Consider the following 21017-nt stretch of genomic DNA (forward strand, 5'->3'; position numbering starts at 1 on the left):
GGAAGATGACAATCCAAGGACTTACAGGATCAAAGCCAGAATATCATCAGCTCCTTATGATCCACATTTTCTTTCTTTTTTTTTTTTTAAAGGAAGGCCTGACTTGTACTGGTTCTTCACAAACATGCGAACAGCTGAAGTCAGCTCCACCGAGCCAGCTCTAAAAGGCATTCACTGTTTTTGTCTTACTTAATGCACAAGGAAGATCTCAGAGAGGATTCCCAAGGAACTGTTCAAAAAGGAGGAGTGGCTTGATGTTATTTAAAATAAGGAAAACAGAGTGGACTTGAAGCTGCAAATGCTAAGGACACAGCATTTAGGAAGCTGAAGCTGCAATGCTTTTTGTGCAGCAAGATTAAAAGGGTAAGGAAGGGCTGTGCAAACTCTTATAAAGTTTCTCTCTCTCTCTTTTTTTTTTTTTTGCAAGTTAAAACCAAGATAATGACACTGGGTGGGGACCAATTCTGAGGGCTAAGCAGCCAAACCAAAATTAGCTTCCAAGCCAAGAGCTTCCTCGGCCTGGCAGTTTGGGGAAGGAAGCTGAGAAAAGTTATGAAAAGATTCTTCAGTAAATTGAGAAACGAGGCTGAGTTTAACGTTCAAGCAAAGGTGACCCTGCTATTAAAATATTTTTCAACATAATAAAAATAAAAAAGAGTACTCCAACAAGCCTCTCTCTGAAACTCGGGCACTGCGAGAACTTTCTGATCACTGTGGGGGAAAAGGTTCTTTTTGTTTTCCTTTCCCCCTCTTCTCTCCTTTCATTAATAACTATGTTTTCTTTTCTTTCTATTTTTTTCTTGGCACTTTCCTCATAAAAAATGATGCAATTTCCTGTCTTGTCCCAATGTTTCCTGTTAATTAACAGGGTGAAAGTTATCATCATATATTTAAACTCCTACCCAAAACAACTCTGCAGAAAATGGTTCTCCGGCAGGTCCAGCACTTTGAGGCAAAAGCAGTGCTTAATTTGTAGTGAAAGAAGTGCCGGGACCCAAGCAATTAAGTGCCGGGGCTCAAGTAATTTTTTTACTTCCATAACTGAAGTGGCAAGCCCAGAGATGCCGGGACTATGAACTACCAAGACTAGAGATGCCAGGGCTCAGTCCTGGCACAAATTAAGCACTGGGCAAAATACCCATAAGGCTAGACCAACCAAAGCTGGTATACGGAGGTATGAATTATGCTTCCCTTCATCAGTCTTTCCCTCCCAAGCCAAGATACACCCAGAGGGAGAGGTCTTCTGCTTCTTTATGGACATTTCACTTTGAGGTCCTTTGCTGGTGGAAGATGACCTGCACTCTGAGCTGAATCTGAATGAAACAGGAGTTTTGCCTGATGGATGACCCCCATCTCAACTTTAATTACTGTAGTGCTACCATCTTACTGTATCACACTGAACCGCAGGCCATCTAGGATACAAAACCAACAACCAACTGTTACACAGCACCACCCCAGGGTGGAATATGTATTTTGGTCAAGGACACAGGGGCATATCTTTCCAGTCTCATCCACAGGGAACTCTCCTTCAAAACTCTCTGAATGGAGCTTAGAAGAATGAAGAGCTGAGTCAACCCTGCCAGGATGTGAACCAGTGTTCCCAGGGAACCTAGATATTACAAACTTTGGGATAGATCAAACTCATGTAGAACTATTTTCCACACAGCTCTCTCCTGCATGTGGGAATGGAGAAGGGAAGCGGTCTGGCATCTCCATGCCACCATTCCCTGCCCTCCTCAGACCATGTGGAGAGCTCTCTGTGGTCTCCAGGGTCCCCATGGAGAAGAGGTTGGAGTCAGGGTAGGTGGGATGATCACTGGCTATCCCCCACTCCAGTGGTAGTTAGCTACACAAGATAATACAGCCCCAGGTTTATTAACTTTACCATAGATTTCTCCAGATGACCCTGGCATCCTGTAGATCCACAGGGATTTACGAGGTTGAGCAAGCAGGTGGACAAACCCTTCACCTCATCCTCCACTGGACAACGAGGGAGAATCTCTGCAATGAAATCCTTGTTTGGATTTTCTTGCAAACAGGCCTACTGTGGCAGGAGGAGACCACCTGGCTACTGGTAATGAGGTCACTCTGCCATCCCCTACAACTCAACAGCCAACAACATTTCAAGACTACACCCAAGACATTATCATTGATTTAAAAAGTCTAATCAAAAGCCAAAGGCAGGAAATCCTGCAAGGTGTCGATGCTCCTTTCCCACAGACCTCAGCACCACACAAGATTGGGCCATATTCTTGTTTACACTACATGATTCCTCAACAGCAGCCATGACATAACTTATTCCCCAGTTTCCATATTAAACAAGCCCAGGACAAACAGTCCATACACAAAGAGGAGGGAGACAGGGAGAGAAACAAAAGACATATAGGTAAAAAGTGAAGAAGGTAAACTTGAACTTTGCTTTCTTTGTGTGTTACAACTAAATCCAGACTGTGTATCAGGAGTTAATAATATCTTAGAGCTCAAAATAAACTGGAAAGGAAGCTACTTTGTGACAGTAGGCAGGCAGCCAGGCTGCTGCGCGGGTTATTCAATCCTGCTTAAGAAAGATGGTATGGCTGGCAGTGACCTCTGAGTGGCCCGTTACAGTATTCTTTTACACAGCTCACTCCGAGGTCATTACAAGAAGGCACCAGCAGGAATTCCACGTTCCTCTTGTGAAACCACCCTGTCACACTGCAGATAAGACTAACCAGCCCCCCATTTGGTCAAAGGGAGAGAGAGGTCAATATCAGTGTCTCTCCAAGCTTCCAGGAGTCAGAATGGCTGTGGAGCTGATAGGGACGGCTGATAACCTTAGTTAATAGTCAAGCGACAGGCTGTGAGGAGCTGGTCAGGCTGCACAGTTCAGTGTAATAGAACGAACATGTGACTGTCTGAAATACGTGTGGCAGATAGGATACGGTCAGGAGGAATTGTCTGTGGTAAGGAGTCTTCTTCAGGAACAGCTGATACAGGAAGTATGGCTTTTCGCTGTACTGATCACTCCTGAAGAAAGCCCTTAGGGCTGAAACACTGAATCCACAAAAAGAAAAGGAGTACTTGTGGCACCTTAGAGACTAACCAATTTATTTGAGCACAATCCACAAGCGCATTTTCCGAAGTGTCCACTAACTCCGGCTGCCTCAGTTTCAGAAACCGACTTGAGATACACATTGGGCCTGATGTTCAGAAGTGCTGAGGCCCCCGCAACTCCAAGTGAAATACTTGTGGCCAAATCTCACCTCCTTCACCATGGCACAGCTTGACCACGACCCACCAATTCTGCTCAGAGAAAAGGCAGGAAGCGGGACAGGATTTCTCAGACCCCACCCAAACAGAGTGGAGGTCCCCCCCAGCATGCAGGGGGATTTAGGGATGGGGAGTCTGTATCTACCACTATGCCACTCACTGGACTTTCTCCCCACCTACCCTTTCCTATGGCATGGATTTAAAATCACCCACTGGTTGCATTCGTAGCATCCACACACAGAAGCAACATCATTTCCTTTTTTTTTTTTTTTTTTTTTTTTTAAATCTCCCACTATTAGATAAATGCAAGTGGTCAATGCTCCGTGTTCCTGCAGTGTAACTGGTAAAGGATCACAGAAATCATAGATGGTAAAGCTTTAGTCCAGCTACCTGACAATGCAGGATTGCTCCCTATGGGGCATTTACTAGTCTTTTTATCCTGTCCAGTTTTAAAAGTCCCAAAGTATTGGGTTTCCCATCACATTCATGGGGTACATTTTATTTTGCAGGTAGATACCCTTCTGAGTTAATCGAAGGCAAACATACAGATGAACACACACTCACATCATTAGCGCTAAACTTCATAATGCATTTTTGTGCTTATTTTTCCCTAAATTGTACAGAAACAGAAACAATGGCTCAGAAAATCATTAGCCAGCAGCAGTGAAAACACTTACACACAATAGTCTTGCAAAAATAAAACTGCAGCTTGAAGCTGCATGCATTAGAAATAGCTGTGGCAGACAATAGTAATGTGTTCTCCTTTGCTGAAATTAAACAGATTTTGCTTAACAAGAGGGAAGTCTGACCTATGGGAATGTTTTTTCCCAAACACCTGAGAAAAACCCACTGTGACTGCATTTCATCTATTTTTTATTTTTAGTTGTTTTCAAGGCGCAATTTTAAATGGAGATTCCTTTGGAATACCCCTATAGAATTTAACTGAGATGAAACTGATAGCACATATAGTCCAGATTCATGAACGAGGGCCATGCACGCACGCATGTGCACACACAATTCCCCCCCCCACACACACAATTCCCCCATAACCTTTGCTACTCAGCTCTGTTCCCACTTCCTCTGTCTGTTGAGATTCCGCCTTAAAAAGCCCAGCCTGCTTATGGAAGAAAGGGTTTAACACAAGGAGGAGCTAGAATGGAGTGTCAGAGGCCAAAAGCTACATGGAGACCTTGCCAAGTCCCAGTCTCTCTCCACTTCACTGGACTGGCTACATTCTGCCACGGTCAGATGATGTGTGAGGCTGCAAGGCTCCTAGTCTGGCAGGCGGCCTGGTTTGCTCCAAAGACTTCAATGCTGTCATCTTAGCATTAACCCCTGATAACCTTGTCCTTTTGAGCACGGGAGTGAGTTTTTAGGTAAGCTATTTAATACACAAGTACAAGCTAATGTCGCCAGCAGTGCTAAGGGAAATTTGCAATGCATTGTGACATTTAAAACAACAGAAAGAGTGCATGTGCTCAAATAAACTGAGTACAAATGACTTTTTAAAAAAAAAATCAAAAGCTATTGTTTATCCCAGAGACAAATAAACAATCCCACTTACACAGGAAGATTTCTCAATTTCTGATTATAATAGGATGCCAATTTGTAAATAAAGGCATTTCACAGGCAGTTATAATCTGTGTGCTCGAGGGAACAGGAGGGGTGGGCAGGGGGAAAACAGAGTCAGGATTTCTCCAGAGAGAGCTTCAGAACCCTGCTACTCCCATCTAATTCGCAGGGGGGACAGGCGGGGATGGGACAAGACTGTAGATCCAGCCAAAGAATCATGCTTCTATTGTGAATAGTTCTAGATTTAAAAAAGGTGCTTCTCCCAGGCTGACACAGATACCAGAAGGGATCAAAGTCATAGTGAAACATTCCAGGCCCGTCCGCTATTTCATAATGAAATGTCAGTCAGCTGCACATTGGAGCTTTTGTAGTAAAGATGAATCAACCTTGAATTAAAGTGTTCCATTAAAATAAGATGAGGTTTTGAGGTGAAGGGTGAGGGAATGGGGATAAAAAGCATTGTCAATTTTCTCTACGTTGCTTCCTGTCACTTCAGCTTCTGTCTTAAACAAAAGTAAGCATTAATCCAGAACGAAAAGGGGTTACGCTTGTCTTAAGCCACAACAGTGTTATGTGTCTGCCTTTCAGAACAGCCTGATGGAAGGCCTCACTAGCATAACCTGAGGAGTTTTCACGCCTCAAGGGCCTGATCCCAAACCCAAAAAAGGCAACAAACCCCACTCCCCTTGACTTCCTCAGGCTCTAGATCCAGTCCAAAATTAGCATATGTCATCAAAGACACCTCCATTTGGGACTACAATCTGTGTAACCTATTGGATCTGATATTTTATTAATACTCCTTAATAAAAAGCAATGATGACCAGGACACAAGCCAGCTCATCGTATTTCACACATTAAGTGGCAGCTCTGAGGCCCTTTGAGGACTTCTGTTTTCGAGCAGACGCTGAGCTATCCAACATATGTGACCGCAGCTTGTTTGTTAGAAACTAAAGCACAATCACGAACTACACATCTCCTGAAGAGTCGGATATATTTGAAAAACAGCCTGGCCCTGCTATTTAAGGAAATTCTTTTCCTTTTTATATACAGTGTGTTTTTGTGAACTGGTTTAGTTTAAAAGAAAGAGGGTCCAGTTCAGTACTGCACAGACAAGAACATCTCTGAGTCTGGTGGAAGATTTCTTAAGCAACGAATACTGAACTGGGAGGGAGGGAGAGAGAGAGAAAGCAAAGGAAACAGACAAAAAAACAAAACAAAAAAAACCCCCCCAAAAACAACAACCCCAAAGCAAAACGAGAGACAGAGACTAAAAGGAGAGGGAAAAGAGAGTGACTGAGTGGGGAGAGAGAGAGAGAAGACTGGTGTGTTTTTCCTTGGGAATAATGGATTAACCAATATTGCACTAAAATTGAGCCAAGCCGCATGTAGACTCCATGGGCTTCTCTGTTCGGATTTTAACCTTTAGAAATATATTTTTTTCAAAACGAAGTTAACTAGGTCCCAGCGGTTTAGTGTGGCTGTGCTGTCAGGGTTCCCTCCTCCCCTTTCCCAAAGCTCGCCCCCACCCACTCTTAGGCTTGCTCCTTTTAAAGTGCCACATACAACATGAAAGGGCAGCACCAGTGAATTAAAGGTCACCTCTGTGCATTTCAGGAGGAACCAGTTCCTTTGTGAAGACCCCCATGGGATTACAGTTTTCACATTCAGCTCCTTTTTTTTTTTCTTCCCTTGCCAAAAGAATCAAGTCCCTGGCTCCAGGCTCCCGACCTTCCTCCCACCCTGAACTGAGCCCCATTCATTAAGCTGGCTCACTGCAGCACAGCCTAGGCCAGGAAGAAAAACAGAAAACAGAGCAAGTGAAAGAGAGGCTCAGATTGGTTATTTCAAGGGGGAAACACTTGTAGAAGCTCTTAGTATATTACCCTCATCGTTCCACACTGGTCACCCTCCCACATCCTCTCAGCTCTGCTATTCTGGTACCTCTGCCATTCATCCATGAAATTGCCCTCTGCCTCCTGAAGAAGAACAAAATATATATTTCGTAGCTGAAACTGAGACTCCTTGACAGAAAGGATCCAGCTCTCTGCATTCTTCGGGAGGACTGGATGAGCATTTTTTAATGTACTGCTTCCGTTTTATTATCGTTCTTGCAACATCCCACTCTCTAAAGATGCCATGGCACTGCCCACTCCCCAGGAATGTTAACCGCAGTGTCCTGGCCCAATTCTCAAATTTCATCTGTGGTGACTGCATTTCTGCCTTCCTGTATCCCACCTTTTTACCTTCAGCTGGTTCAGTTTTCATTTCCCTGCAACTGCTAGGTGTAGTGTGGCTGAACACTGTTTAACAGCTGCCAATTTCCACCCCAGAGGTGGCTGCTCCTCAGTGGTGGCCAGAGAGACTCCTTATATTAGGGCCTTTGGGGCCCAAGCACAATCATCCATTCAATCCCAATGCTGTGCAGTTGGACAGTCAGAACAATCTAATCAGATGCACAGCAATTTGGGGCTTTTTTAAATCCAGTGAAACATCCTTTTGGGATAAAGTCATAAAGCAACTCACCATATAACTCCCGAGTTCTAAAGAGTGAAAAGAAGATGAGAGGATATGCTTTATGTGTGGCATCTGTGATATCATTGTCTGTTTAAATGGAGATAAGATAGAGCTTTTCCCTTCAGACAGAAATAAAACACTCCAAGTGTACCTTGACAATAGCTCATTAAAGCCCTATTCAAATACACTGTTCTGCTACCAAAGTTTGTAGAAAAAGAAAAGAGAAAGTTAGCGTTAGAGAACTGCTGCAAAGTGTGGTTTATTTTCCTTGCTTGACTGGGGTCTCTCCAGTTGGGAATTTTCAGAGCTGCACTTCTGTGTGTGGAACTGAGTTGCCAGTAAATCAGAGCAAATTCAAAACAAATGCTCTTTCATGTAGAGGCATTCGGCTTTGTTTCATGGCTTGTGTAGCTAACCGTATCCCTTCATGAGTCAACACTCCTATCGGCTCCTCATTAAACTAAATGGTTACAATTACACTGGTGGGGGGAAAAGAGTGGTTAATGATCGTAAATGTTTCCTCTGTTTCTGGAGGGTTTGGAAAACTTTTGATAACTCAAGACCAAAACCCCCCACCCCAAAAAACCGCCCCAAAAGGAACAGTGCCTTCTTCTGGAGGCTGCGAATGAGAATATATTAATAAACCTTTCCCATGTAGAGTACCTTTGCCAGTTCTTGCTGTGCTATGAAATTAAACTTCCATAGCAAACTCCTTAAGAAGGCATTCATAGGCAAGTTATGTTATTTCCTGCAGCCCAAACCCCCACCTCCCCCATCTCCTCAGGAGCAGACTAGACAGACGAGATGTTATCAATAACACAAACCTTTCAGAAAGCCCCCTTTTAAAAGCTAGTACTTCCTTTACTTATTTCATGTGGTATCCTGTGGAACTCAATCCCTCCCCACCCACCCCACATATTTCACGAGGGGAAAAAAATGATCTAACATCCTTATTGTGTTGTTTTACTTCTTGTTTCGGTTCTCTTTCTAGTCTCTCCTCTCCAACCCCCCCACTTCTTCCCTAAAGTTACAGCCACCAATAGACACTGCCGCCCCCCCCCCCCCCGCCAAAAAAGAGACCAGCCACAAGTTGCCCTTCTCCCCCTTCCTTTGATTAATTCTCATTAGGGCCTTTGAACAAACAATATGCTTCCCTCTCAAATAACAGGCAGGGTATATATTACACTGAAAGAAAAAACAAACAAGGCTCACTTAAAGACATCCACACCAAATGCAATTCCTGGAGAGAAGACACACACACACAGCAGCAGCACCAACCAGCAACTTACATATTTCTAAAATTCCAGTCACAGCACAATGGAGTAAATGCTCCACAAATGATAAATCACTGAGACTCACTGACAGAGGAAAGTATCTTCCAACCTACACTAGACAACGCAGGTACATATTTTCAGACAAATTATGGCTGGTGATCATACATACAAGAGTAACTGCATTTAGGACTCAGCCATTCCTCTTCAAAGGCAACGCTCTAGTGGGGAAAGGAAGAAGGTGAATAAGCTATTATTGAAAGGCCTGATTTGCAGCTCTCGTTGAAGTCCCCAGCTGTGGAGATACAGCATCTCTGAAAATCAGGCCAAAAAGGTCTGCTGGATACTGAGAGCAGGGCACTGGGAAATGTCCTTTCATGCACCTGTACGAAAGGTGCAGTCAAATGTTCTCCCCTCAACACAGCAATCCTTGTGCAGAGACAGATGCTGTATCCACCCCAACAGATCTCCCCAGATCATGCCATGTTACTAGCCAACCACTCTACTGTTTTCCCCAGATCTGAGAGCCATACTGTACATACCTGCCCCTTGTGCATGGGCTCCCATGTGCCCTCTCTATCACCCTGCCAGTCCCATGCAGAAGGAAATACCATATAGGCCCCGATATATAAAATGCATATATGGTTACCCTAATATTTCTCAGCTGATTGCTAACCTATTATAGACAGTTTGCAGGCAACCATTGACTAGTATCATACAAGAACACAATGGCTGGAATGGAAAACACCTACATGATCAGTTGTCTTCATGTCAGGGTACTATATACTCCACTGATGCCATTATTGAATGTACTGTAGCCAGAAGGCTGTGCAGAAACTAGTTACACTAACCAAACAAAAACCCACAAAGATTCAAGACCACCAGTCAAATACTGCTCTCCTTATCTATACAATGAGCCCCACTGAACCCAAAGGTTCCACCTGTGTAAATAAGGCAAGGGCTGGGACTGACCTTGAATTTTTCTATAAGGATACAGCTGTAATTCACCTGCTCACTTCTCTATAAATAATCTACACCCTATAGTGAACCACCACCAAAAGTAAATTTTCCTCACAGGGTCCATCCATTCATCGCCAGGTGCCCAACTCCTGTTGAAAATGAGTCCCAGCATCATTCTTACTTCATTCACAGCCTAAAACCAACAGGAGTTTTAGGCGCACTAGGAGTAAAGAGTCCTGAGTGAGTAAAGCATACCACAGATAATGTGTCTTACCTGAAAGCCCCCCAGGGGCTAGACAATTAGTTCCCCCTGTTTCAGTGGAGGAAGGCACAGAGTCTGGACAATCTGCTGCAGCAGAGGAAAAAAATAAGAAATTAGTATATGTTAGTTTCTTAGCACGCTGTAAACAATGTCAAGAACAGAACACACATTCCAAAGTGTTCAACAGGAAGCTATTACTAATTGTCTGCACAGACATTGCCATTCATCATAATATATCCACCCTAAACTCATCATCCTTGTCTAAACTCTACACTACCACTTAATCATTACTCAATACATGCAAAAATTATATGAGGGCTGGAATCTTTTTGTCCAAGTCACAGGTTAATGAAATCAGGTCTGCCATCCTTTAAGTAACTAACAGAGTGCGGAAAGAGTTTGAACAGCTGCTTTGTACCTTGAATCTAGTACACAACTAGGTTGGCCAGGTGGAAATATTAAACTGAAAGAGAGAGAAAAAAATACACCACTTTTGTCACAAATAGTCCAATGTCAACTTTACTCCTTGTTCCTGTCTTTTTTGCTAATTTCATTAAGAACTCGTATACAGTTTCCCTTCCACTGACTCTACATTACTTTGCTTCCCAGCGAGTTGTGTATGCACCAAAGAGGCCTGACTGGACCAAATTCTCTCCATGCACCACCGAAGGGGCTTTTATGATGAAAGGAATCTGTCTCATTAGCTATTCCTCTTGACATTTAGAAGTGTTCAGTTCAGGGAGGAGCAAAGTTTGGCCCCCTGAAGTCCAAAAACTACAACTGCCCCCTTTCTGTAATTGCAGCATGAGGTCAAGGTTGATCAACCTTTTTACTGCAGATGAACCCATACAAGCAATTTTTAATCATCTATCAGGGAAGATGCAAGCATAAGGAAATACTGTGGTTAAAGGCATTCGCAGTCAAGAGAAAAATTGAAATGTACATTCAACCCTCAGGCTCCTGGCAAGTTGCCACAGTTGGTTATGCAAAATTAGGGCACCCTAAATTACATCATTTCAGCTACAAACCATCTCTTAAAGCAAGGGCCACAGCACCAATAGGATAGAGTCTTTTGTCCCCCACACTTTTTTTCAAGCACTCACTACTGAAAACCTAAGGAAAAAAACACGTGTGTATAATCTCATTTTATCAGAGTAAAGTATAATCCATAACAGGAATATACCGTTTAACAGGATACAGTTAATCAAACTGAAAACAATAGGAGAGACAGGAAACGGACTTATTTGTGAAATACTGTATATGATACACTTTCTAAATGTTTTGTAGTTTGTTTTCTATGTTCCAAGGAAATATGCTTTTTTAAAAACCTTGTCCACTTGTATATCTAAACAGATGACTCCCTTGTATCTTTCCCTTGAGATCACCCTCAAATGCTTTTGCTGATGCTTTCCCTCAATACACTCACAACCTGTCTGAATGCAGGTGTCAAAAATATGGTACTGGTTTGTACTACAGACTAGTGCTTCATATCCAGCTCTAATCTGCCTCTAGATGAACATGTTGCACTCCCACTTGGGAGTCAATGTGAGACCTGTGCTATACATCAAAAAGCCATAATTTGCCCCTTACATGTCATCCTGCTCTAGTCAAATATAACCAGATTCTTCTGCTAGCAATGCAGACAGACATTTTAAAGTAACTTGGGGGATCTATTCCTCAAGACTGCAGGAGACAGTCATAGCAGTATGTCCACTTCTTCTAACTTAAAAAACACAATCCTAACCATAACATTGCTGTGGAGATAAAGTAACCCTACAGTTTGAATTCAAACACAAAGAACAGCTCTCTGTTTCTTCATCAAGGCTGCACATTAGAAATAGGGCCTCATTCAGACCCTCCCTAAAGCCTGGACCTTTCCCTGAGCATAGCTCTGCCCACTGATGAAGTACCACAGTACAGTTTCATTTGGTCCTCTTCAGACTTCAGTTGAACCCACTCCCTAATATGCAATAGCAAATTCCCTTTATCAATTCATTTAAACTGAGAACAGCGCTGGGTCATGGGCCTCACTTTAGAATAAGCCATTACTGGATCCACTGTTGATGTTCCCTCTTACACCCCAGCAGGCACAGGCTATGCAAAAGGCATGATGATCCTTTCCTGTTCCTTGTGTTAACCCGTGGCTAGTTGAGCCTTGCATGCTTAGCATCATCCAGGCCTCATCCAAGCACTCTAGCTGATACAGAGCACTGTCATTTTTTACTTATTTTTTTTGGTATCAGTGAAACACTCCAAGGTTGAGTGGTTCATCTGAAGTTCCTATATGTTAACCCTTTCACCCCAGATTTCTTTGTAAAGTAAGCTGTTTCCAAAGGACATGAAATCACGTTCTTCACATCAACAGGGTAATGACTAGGGGCCTGGCCCTGAGGGGTGCGCAGTGTCTCCTGCTACACCTTCAATTCTCATTAAAATCAACAACACTTGAAGACCACGAGCAATCCACAGGCCTCATGCTTAGCCTGAGTCGTTTTTTGCATTCTAATACCCAGGTGACAGACACAGGAGAGATCCTAACTCTCCCCTGCAAACAGAAGTCAGTGGTCGACCATCCCGTCTAGTGCCCACACTATATATATACTCTCTCATGCATGTATGTGTGTGTGTGATGTGTAGAGTTTGAGACAGAGTTAAGTTACCCCGGAATTCGGTCATGCTCAGACCCTAGGGGAAGTGGGGGGAAAGGACCTCATATTACACTTGGGAGACCTCTGTGACTGCCTCCAGAGGGAACATGTCCAGCCAGCCTCACCCAGTAAAGACAGGTCAGCCTGATAAATAGCCTTTGTGGGGGTGAGAGGGAATTAAGAGAAAAGGGATAGGATCTTTAATACACACTGTTAAATCGCGGGCCCAGACACCTTCACAAACTTAAACACCAGAACTAGTATAAATTAGCTGTGAGACAGGAGAGCATTCTGAGTAGTGTCATGCACGCAAGGCCACCAATATCTCTCTGGCACAGGAAATCCTTTCCTCCAGCACAGGTGGTAGCTTTTGGAAATGAGTCATGGTTACCCAGCTCATGGATGCAAACCATGGACATGTGTTTCACTCTGCTGAAGCTCATCAGCATGGAACAGCAACGGGGTTTTTTTTTAGATAAACAGTACGTCGGCCTCTCTACTTTAGAGTTCATTGTACTGAACCCCCATTACATTGCCTCTAAAATTCCACACATCTGACCAGTCAAGGACATCTCCGACAACCTCCCATCCCCAGTGAGCCTTTTCATTTGGGGTCCAAATCTGCAGTCCTAACATGGATAACACTACCACTGAAGCTAATGGGAAAGAATGAAGGACTGCAGATTCAGGCTCTTAATAAGGACAATACAGTTCACTGTACTGTCTAAGAGAACTAGTGAAAATCATTTAAGTCACAGCAAATTTGCACGTCATTTAGGGCACTGGAGTCATGCCTCTTGGAGTCTGTTCCCAGATTTGCTAGAGACTTGCTGTGTGGCCTTGGCCAAGTCACCTAACGTTCCTGGCTCTTAGCTGACCCATCTGTACAGTTCCTGTATTAATATGTAGCTAACTTACAGGGGGGCTAGGAGGCTTCATTCATGTTTATAAAAGCTTTGATACTTGTGTGAGTGGTGCTAGGTAAAGACCTGATCCTGAAAGCCCTCCTCATGCATTAGTCCCCCTCACTTGCGTTGGAGTTGTGTACTATCACACTTCATACCAATGTGAGATGTCCAGGTTACAGTTAGGTACACTTCTCCTTAGCAGTATCTGCAGATAGTTCTTCTAGACTGTCAAGGTGTAAATGGAAAGATCTTTGGTAACTGTTTTAACTGTGCTAGTAAAATGGCTTCGCCATGCCTGGACAGTCTACCACATTCTCTTCCTATTTTCCCAAAGGTGGAACACTGGTGAATAATGAGGACAGGACTGCTCCTTGCTTAAAATGGTTCAGATTTGAACACCTGTCCATTGTAATATTCTAATATTCCTCTTTCTCACTTAACCAACCTAAGGCAAATAATATTCGACACAATGCTTAGAAATGTAGGAATGTGGGACACCTAGGATCCCAGCACGGTTCTGTCTGCCACAGGAGATAGCAATGATACACAGACATTAAGTTCTCTATCTCATTCTGTCTACAACCGCTTTGATGAAAGAGGAAGCAAAAAAAAAAAAAAAAGAAGCCAGCAGTTGTAACAACCACCTGCAATGACAGACTTATAGACTTCTGTTTGTCTCTGTCATTGTTCCATGTCTTACATTATTCAGCGTTCAACTGCCAAACGGATTTTTTTTTTTAAATTAAACTTTTTGGTGAGTAACCAGTTGTTTTTGAGTTTCCGATTGGCAGCATTAATCACTTCCTATTGGCTGATCCGAAGAACTTTTCCTTTCGAAATGGCACATTCATGTTCTGCGGCTTTTCTGTTTACACACATTTTGTTACCTTATGTCAACACTTGCTAATGAATAAATATATCACTCCACTAACTGAAAATGAGGTCCTGGCAAAGGTAGATTGGATGTTTAAACCCTGCTAACAGATTTATCCTAACGTCTTTCCAGGAAACTGAAGGCAATCATTAACACTTCTTTCCTATAGCTTTATGTTGGCTGCTATCCTCCTGAACACTTTACAAATTAGTTTATGCCCTATGCAAAAAGCCATTATTGGGGGAAATTACATATGCAAATCTAAGCATGTGAAGTTTCTATGGGACCATTCTGTTATCCATTCGAGAATTTGTCTAAATTATAACTCTCTTTCTCTAATAACAAAATTCTTTACTACTCAGTAGACTCTTTGCCTGTGTAAAGAAACAATCCTTGAAAATCAAAGCAACTACTAAATGTAAAAAGAAAAGGAGGACTTGTGGCACCTTAGAGACTCACAGCTACAGCTCACGGAAGTTTATGCTCAAATAAATGTGTTAGTCTCTAAGGTGCCACAAGTCCTCCTTTTCTTTTTGCGGATACAGACTAACACGGCTGCTACTCTGAAACCTACTAAATGTAAGTAGCACTTGTAAGGGATGTAGGATATAATCACACTGATATATCCTCATTAATTAGTGAACATTTGTCTAGTGTTCTTTAATGCTCAGGCAAAATATTATATGCTTTGTGACCCATTCATTTATTAAGCAGCTGTGCCTGTTTCCACATGGCATAGAGAAAACTCCTTATGTTAATCAGAGTTTACAGTGGAGAAAATGAACCTAGTTAAAAGGGTCCAGTACTGAAGGCACCAAGTACTTTCCTATGAGGTGCTAAGCACCTTAACTTCAATGGGAGTTGACATCACAAGAGACACTCAACATCTGGATAGGGCCCTAGGCCCATTTCCCAGTTTTCTGAAATATCCTCATAACTTGCAACCCCCCCCCCCTTTTTTTTTTTTAAAGAGCATTTACTGAAAGACACTTTACAATGAAAAGAGAAACCTATCAGGCAAGGGCCTCGGGGTTTTAACAGTTTTTGAACTCCGGAAACTAGCCAACTCCAACAAACTGAATAGCAGTAATTTTAGAAAATCAACTATTTTAGAAAAACAGCCCTGAAATTGGAACAAAAACAGGAACAAAGCTATTTTAGTACTTTACTTTTAAAAAGGGAGTTTAAGTTTACATATGGGTGCTGCGTGACTTTAGGACACAACCAGAAAGATAACTGTGCTATAATCAATATTTTAGATCCATTCATCTTCAGAGAGATATGAAGGGGCTTGGTGGAGTTCTGCACCTCCCTGATTTCATCCCCACTTCCGGATTTTCACTAAACCTGTCTCCTTCCACAGTGCCAGTCCTATTTATCTAACACAGAGCGAGCTTGCTGCCAACCAGAAGTTTATGCAGACAACCGCAACAGAGCTTGGTGCCAGCCTCAAATGGGCTTCTGCCCTGGCACGGTGCCATTCAATTACAAGCAACAGGCATTAAAAGCTGTGTTAGAAACTTTTAGCTCCCCTCCATATTTTTTTAATTTGGTAATGCTTAATTACAGATGATTTTTTTTTAAAACAGAAGATTTGTACAACCACTTTTGCCAACACTTATTTGTATCAATAAAAATTAATGTTCCTAGAATCCTCTGCTGTACCTTGTACCAATCTAAGTTCATTAGAATTCAAATACAGTGAGTTGACAAGTCATGAATTTCCATTTACTACTTAGAATTGTAAACTATATTAGGAAGACTTCATACTTCTTGCAGATGTTCATTAAGCAAAGTTGGCAAAACCTACTGACTCACACTATTTTATGTGCATACCCATTCTGAGTTTTCAAGTTACTTGGTACATCTAGAAAAGGCAACAATGTAAATGGACTACCTACAATAGTTTCTGGGTTTTAAAACTAGAGGTTTTCTTAGCCAAATCTTATACTAAATCATTGGGGTGGCAAAGGGGCAAAAATCCCACAGAAACAGCCAAAAAGTGAAAGGCATAAGAAGTATAACAAAGGAAGGAGACATTCCCCCCTGAGAAAGGCATGTTTTCCCTTTTTATCTGAAGACGGTAGCCTACTTTTAAAAGGTCTACTTACCAGTTGGTTTGAGAAAATCCATTGGATATCTGGAGTAGGGTGGAGGGGGAGACTCTGGAATTAGAAAATCACAGAGAAAATAAAGGCAGAGCCATGAGAAAAAAAGATAGGAACTTATGATAACAGTGGCATTCTTTTAGCAAAACTGTTTGTCTTAGCTCTGGGGGTTGGAGGCAGGGCAGCTAGGCGGTGATTGCCTTGATATTTAGCTGTCAGATAAACAAAAGGGGCCGCCTGGCGCCAGTCTCCCTGCTATCTGCTACTCTGGCTGTCTGATCAGGGCCTCCTTGGCTCGGCTAAAACACTCCAGCATTGGAAATCACCAACTGATCCAGACTGCCAGATAATCCTTGCTAGCTGCACACACATTTAACATTTCACAGAAAAGGGAAAAAAGAAACAGCAAGAAAAAAAAAAAGTCAAGTGCTGACGTTTACCTCTCTCTCCCCCCTCCCACAACTCTACCCACTACTCAGAACTGGATCATTTCCATTCTACACCAACTAAGCAAAGTTTACAAGTAATTGCAATGTTTAAACAGGGGCAGGGGGTGGAATGCAAGTCAGGGATCGCTCCTTTAGGCCATTGGGTAGGTAACATGGGAGTTAAACGTGCCAAAAAAAAAAAAAACACAACCAAACCCATTGCCATCAACAAAAGAAAATGGCATTTGAAAACTTTCCGTCTTTTTCTTTTTTTGCCACTAGCGGATCAAACGCTGTGAAACTTTTCTGAGTCTTATTTGGAAAGCGAAGTCTGCTGACTGCAGGAGAGGGAAGCATGCTTGCAAGCATCGGACAAACTGGAACCCATAAATTATGCGTTCTCTAGTTAAGGGGTGGTGGAGGATTTGTGAACCACCAACTTGCAATGTTGGGTTGCTTTGTAAATCCCAGGCTGGCTGGGAATGCTGTTAAACATCAGATCAAGGGATTCATTTTCTAAAGCAAAGCAGTCTAGATTATGACTGTTCATTGGGACCTCTCTGCAAAACATCAGCCCTACATAAGGCAAACTTATCTTCTGAACATCATTTGAAGGGTTCCAGGCACCTACACGTTTCCCTTTTTGTACACAGCCTTCTCCACAAATACAGTAGTGAACCACATCCTTGTTTTACTGCTGGTATGAATTCACACCCGGCGTTGACCGAAAGAAAACCCGCCGTGCAAGAAGAGCATTGCAAGGAAAGAGAGGCAGGCAAAAAACGGCAACCCTCACTCGGACAACACTTCCATAGGATTAAAGTACGTGGGAATGTTGCCGGAGTCAAACTGGAAGCCTCGACCATTATATGTGTCACAAACACGAACAATACAGTTGCATCCTAAGAACCAGTTTTGTGCTACCCCTCCCCGGCTTTCTGTCCATACAACCGTCTCCCCCCGCTCGCCTCCCTTACCACCCACAGCAGCTCAGGAGTGTCCCACCGGGGCACATGCCTGCCCGTGCGCCTTCAGCCATACCTAGTTCACAGAGCCTGCTGAGGTGGTGGGGATTGCAGCAGACCAGCTCCGGGTGAGTTTTTCCATAAGATTCACAGCAACATAACCTCTTCACTTCCGAGCAATGCCTGAGATCCGGCCACCGGAATACTTTACACAGCAGCAAAGGGAGAGAGTACCAATGCTGACCCAGTCTGGAGTCCACCTTGCCCGGCAGGAGGAGGCAGGAGGTCCGCGCGCCCCCTTTGGACTCCACCGCTTGCAAGAGCACCTCCAGCGGTTTCTCCTTCAGCCTCTTCAGGACCGCGTGGGTCAGCGCTTTCAATTCCGCCTCCGAGCCGAGGTGAGCCTTGGTGATGATCTTCCCCGACTTGCCCATGCAGCAGCCCCGGCCGCCTCCAGCCCCATGCGCCCGGCTGTCCGCGGCTGTTTCGCCGGGCTCACCTTCCTCCTCCTCCCCGCCGCCGGGCGCACGGCTCCGCCAGAGTCGCCGGACGAGCACCGATCGTTTGGTCCTGAACATGCGGGACGAGAAGAAGGTTCCCCGGCTAAAAAACGAGCATGTCGTCCGCAAATCATGAAGAATCCGGGATCCGAGTCCAGGCAGCAAACACAAGCAGCCTGAAATGATAGGGATACAGTGGGGAGGAGGGCTGGTGGTTGCGGCAGAGCCGAAACAATCTGTAACATATGCCAGTCTCTTAAAGGGTTGGGGGGTTTCCTCTGTCTCTCTTAAATCCTTCAAAAATCCACTGAAAATCCTACAAGTTATAAATTTATATTTAGAATTTGCCACCTCTATATAAGAAATGGAAAAAATATAAACTAAAAGAGATGGGGGGGGGATCAATGTTCAGTGTAAGAGAAGAATTGCAGAAAACATGCCCCCCCAAACAGACGAGGGAATAACAGATCTTCTCCCGTCGCCGGTCTGTCAAAGCGATTGCAAAACATTTAGATCACATTTGGTTTCAGACGAGGGTGGCTGTTTTAAAGAAAAAAGAAAAAGAAATAATAAAGGTCTTCCCCACCCCTCCCAAAAAAATTTGTGGCAAAACCAAGGCACAAGATTTAAAAAAAACCAACCTCTATTTCCTTAGTAATAACATATCCACAGATTCCATCAAAAGAGGAGGGTTGGGGGGGAGGTTGGGAAAAAAGGAATTTCTATAACATAGGGTGGATGGATTCTTTTCAAAAAGAGCCAAAATAACGTCGCATTTTTTAAAAAAAAACCCTAAAATTTGGACGTTTGAATGAATAATCAAAATGTTTTAAAAAATAAAAATGCATCCAAGCGTGTTACATCCTTAAAAAAAAAAAGCCCAACTCGTCCTTATGCTTTTTTTCTTTCTTCTTATCGAAAGAGTTTAATCCACACACACACACAAAAAAAATCCTCGACGCGGCTGCTCACCCAGATCTGTGTATTTTTAAAAAGTGGGGAGCCTGTGTCTTTCCTCCCGAAAGGCTTGATCCGCTCCCTCTCTGTGTGCCTGTCTTTCAGAAAGACCAGGAGGCAGGGACAGTTTAAAAAATAAAAAATAAAAAACCACAGTTGCCCCCAGCTCTCCTCCCACCCAGCCCTGACAAAATACAAGCGACGGATGGGTGAGAAGTGACAGGGGATGATCCTATAATGACAGGAGCTGAAATGATCACCAGCCCCCCCCAGTCTCTCTTCTGTCTCGCGCTCTCTCTCTAGTAAATGCTAATGCAGCCTTTAGCTCCTCTTCCTTCTCTTCTGGCTGCAGCTCCCCTCCTTCGAGGCAGCCTTTCCAGTCCTTGCATCGGCTACCAGCACACGCACCGAAAGCAGCTCCTTTCGCTTGGCTCGCCTGGTTTGCTTCGCTTTCCCCCCCCCTCCTCCTTTTTTCCACTCCCTTCTTCCTTCACAGGGATCTCAGTGCAGGAGAGCCTGTCTCCCCCGCGCACACCTTCTTGTTCTTCTTTCTTCCCTGCGGCGAGAGAGGGGGAGTTGCTTGTGCTTTGGAGGGGGTGGCCTGCGAAGAGGAGGGGGGGGGTTCCCAGTTGAGGTGGCTATTACCTAGCAGCGCCCATGGTCTCTCTGCCTCTGGGCTGCTGCCGTCCGCCAGCTCCCCTCTCCAGCCAGCAGCCTCCTCCTCCCTGCTTTGCCTCGGTGACTCGCAGTGCGCAGTATCGCTGCCCAGCCCCGGCCCCCAATCACGTGGGCGTCTAGACACCCAGTCGCTTTAAAAAAAAAAAAAGTGATTGTGTTGCGCAAACAACAGCTCGGGTTTCTAAAAGCTTCTTTCTTTTCTTTTCTTTTTTTTTTTTTTAATTTCTGAAGTCTGGAGAGAGAGGAGGCGAGCGGGCCGGGGCAGTGTAGCGAATGCACCTCCCATTCAACCAAGACATCAGTGATCTTTACAAAAAAAAAACAAAACCCACGATCAAGATACAGTGCCCCAAGGAAGTCATTGCTCCTGCAGGTTAACTCGGGAGGATATTTATCAGTGTGATGCTGCTGTTAGGGGTAGCCTCGTAGGCGATGCTGCTGTTAAGGGTAGCCCCATAGAATATTTTTTTGGGGGGGGGTGTTGACATGGTTGACATTCACATTCAAAAAGAGTTTGCCGTCTCATTCTTGACATTTGTTGTTTTTCTGAATGCTAGATTATTCCTGTTAGTTGTGGCTCCTTTTTGCATTGAAGTGCCTGGCAGATTTGTTTTGAGTAGGGTGTAGGTGGAGCAGGGAGTTGGGCCCTTCATAAAGAAAATGCACCATGAATACAAGAGGTTCTTGCATAAAAGATGCATTTCAGTTGGGTAATAAATGGGGGTTTGGAAAAATACCCAGAAAAAGTCAGACCTAAATCCTGGAATCAGATTGTTCAGTGTCGATCCTTGTGACTGTCCAGAGGCCCCGTATCTGACTGCAGGATGGAGGCCTAAGACCATGGTTGTGTAAAATAAAGAACTAAATTGCAAATATTTAAAAAAAAAATCTATGAATGAAACCAACGGTTAAAGTTAATTTGTATAGCCAAAGACATTATGTACAATGTAATAAAAAACACTTGGCACTTGCATAGCACTTGTCATCAGAGGCCAATGGTGGGTAAGTGTTATTACCCCTTTCTTAAAGGGGAGGAAAATCAGACACAGATATTAATAAAATATCATAACAACACTGTGCATTTTTAGTGCCATGCTTCAGAGGACCTTACATTTGTACTAAA

At 43.6% G+C, this 21017-nt stretch overlaps 1 protein-coding gene across 4 annotated transcripts in view; it reads right to left on the reverse strand.

Annotated features, from left to right (window-relative positions):
• SMAD7 (SMAD family member 7) overlaps positions 1-19947 on the reverse strand; it is a 41584-nt gene extending 21637 nt beyond the window's left edge. Inside the window, exons 1-4 of one of the 4 annotated variants that reach the window (XM_073343507.2) lie at positions 18901-19947; positions 17836-18435; positions 16370-16423; positions 9841-9915 (exon numbers count right to left, since the gene is read on the reverse strand). In XM_073343507.2, the coding sequence (XP_073199608.1) occupies positions 9841-9915; positions 16370-16423; positions 17836-18337 (631 nt within the window). In that variant the 5' untranslated portion in view covers positions 18338-18435; positions 18901-19947. Of the gene's footprint in view, positions 1-9840; positions 9916-16369; positions 16424-17835 lie in introns of all 4 variants that reach the window. The other 3 variants (XM_073343508.1, XM_073343509.2, XM_078852705.1) reach the window with 3 other exon arrangements.
• Positions 19948-21017: the final 1070 nt, after the last annotated feature.

Source organism: Lepidochelys kempii, chromosome 5 (genome assembly GCF_965140285.1).
Source record: "Lepidochelys kempii isolate rLepKem1 chromosome 5, rLepKem1.hap1, whole genome shotgun sequence".
Lineage (NCBI taxonomy): Eukaryota > Metazoa > Chordata > Testudines > Cheloniidae > Lepidochelys > Lepidochelys kempii.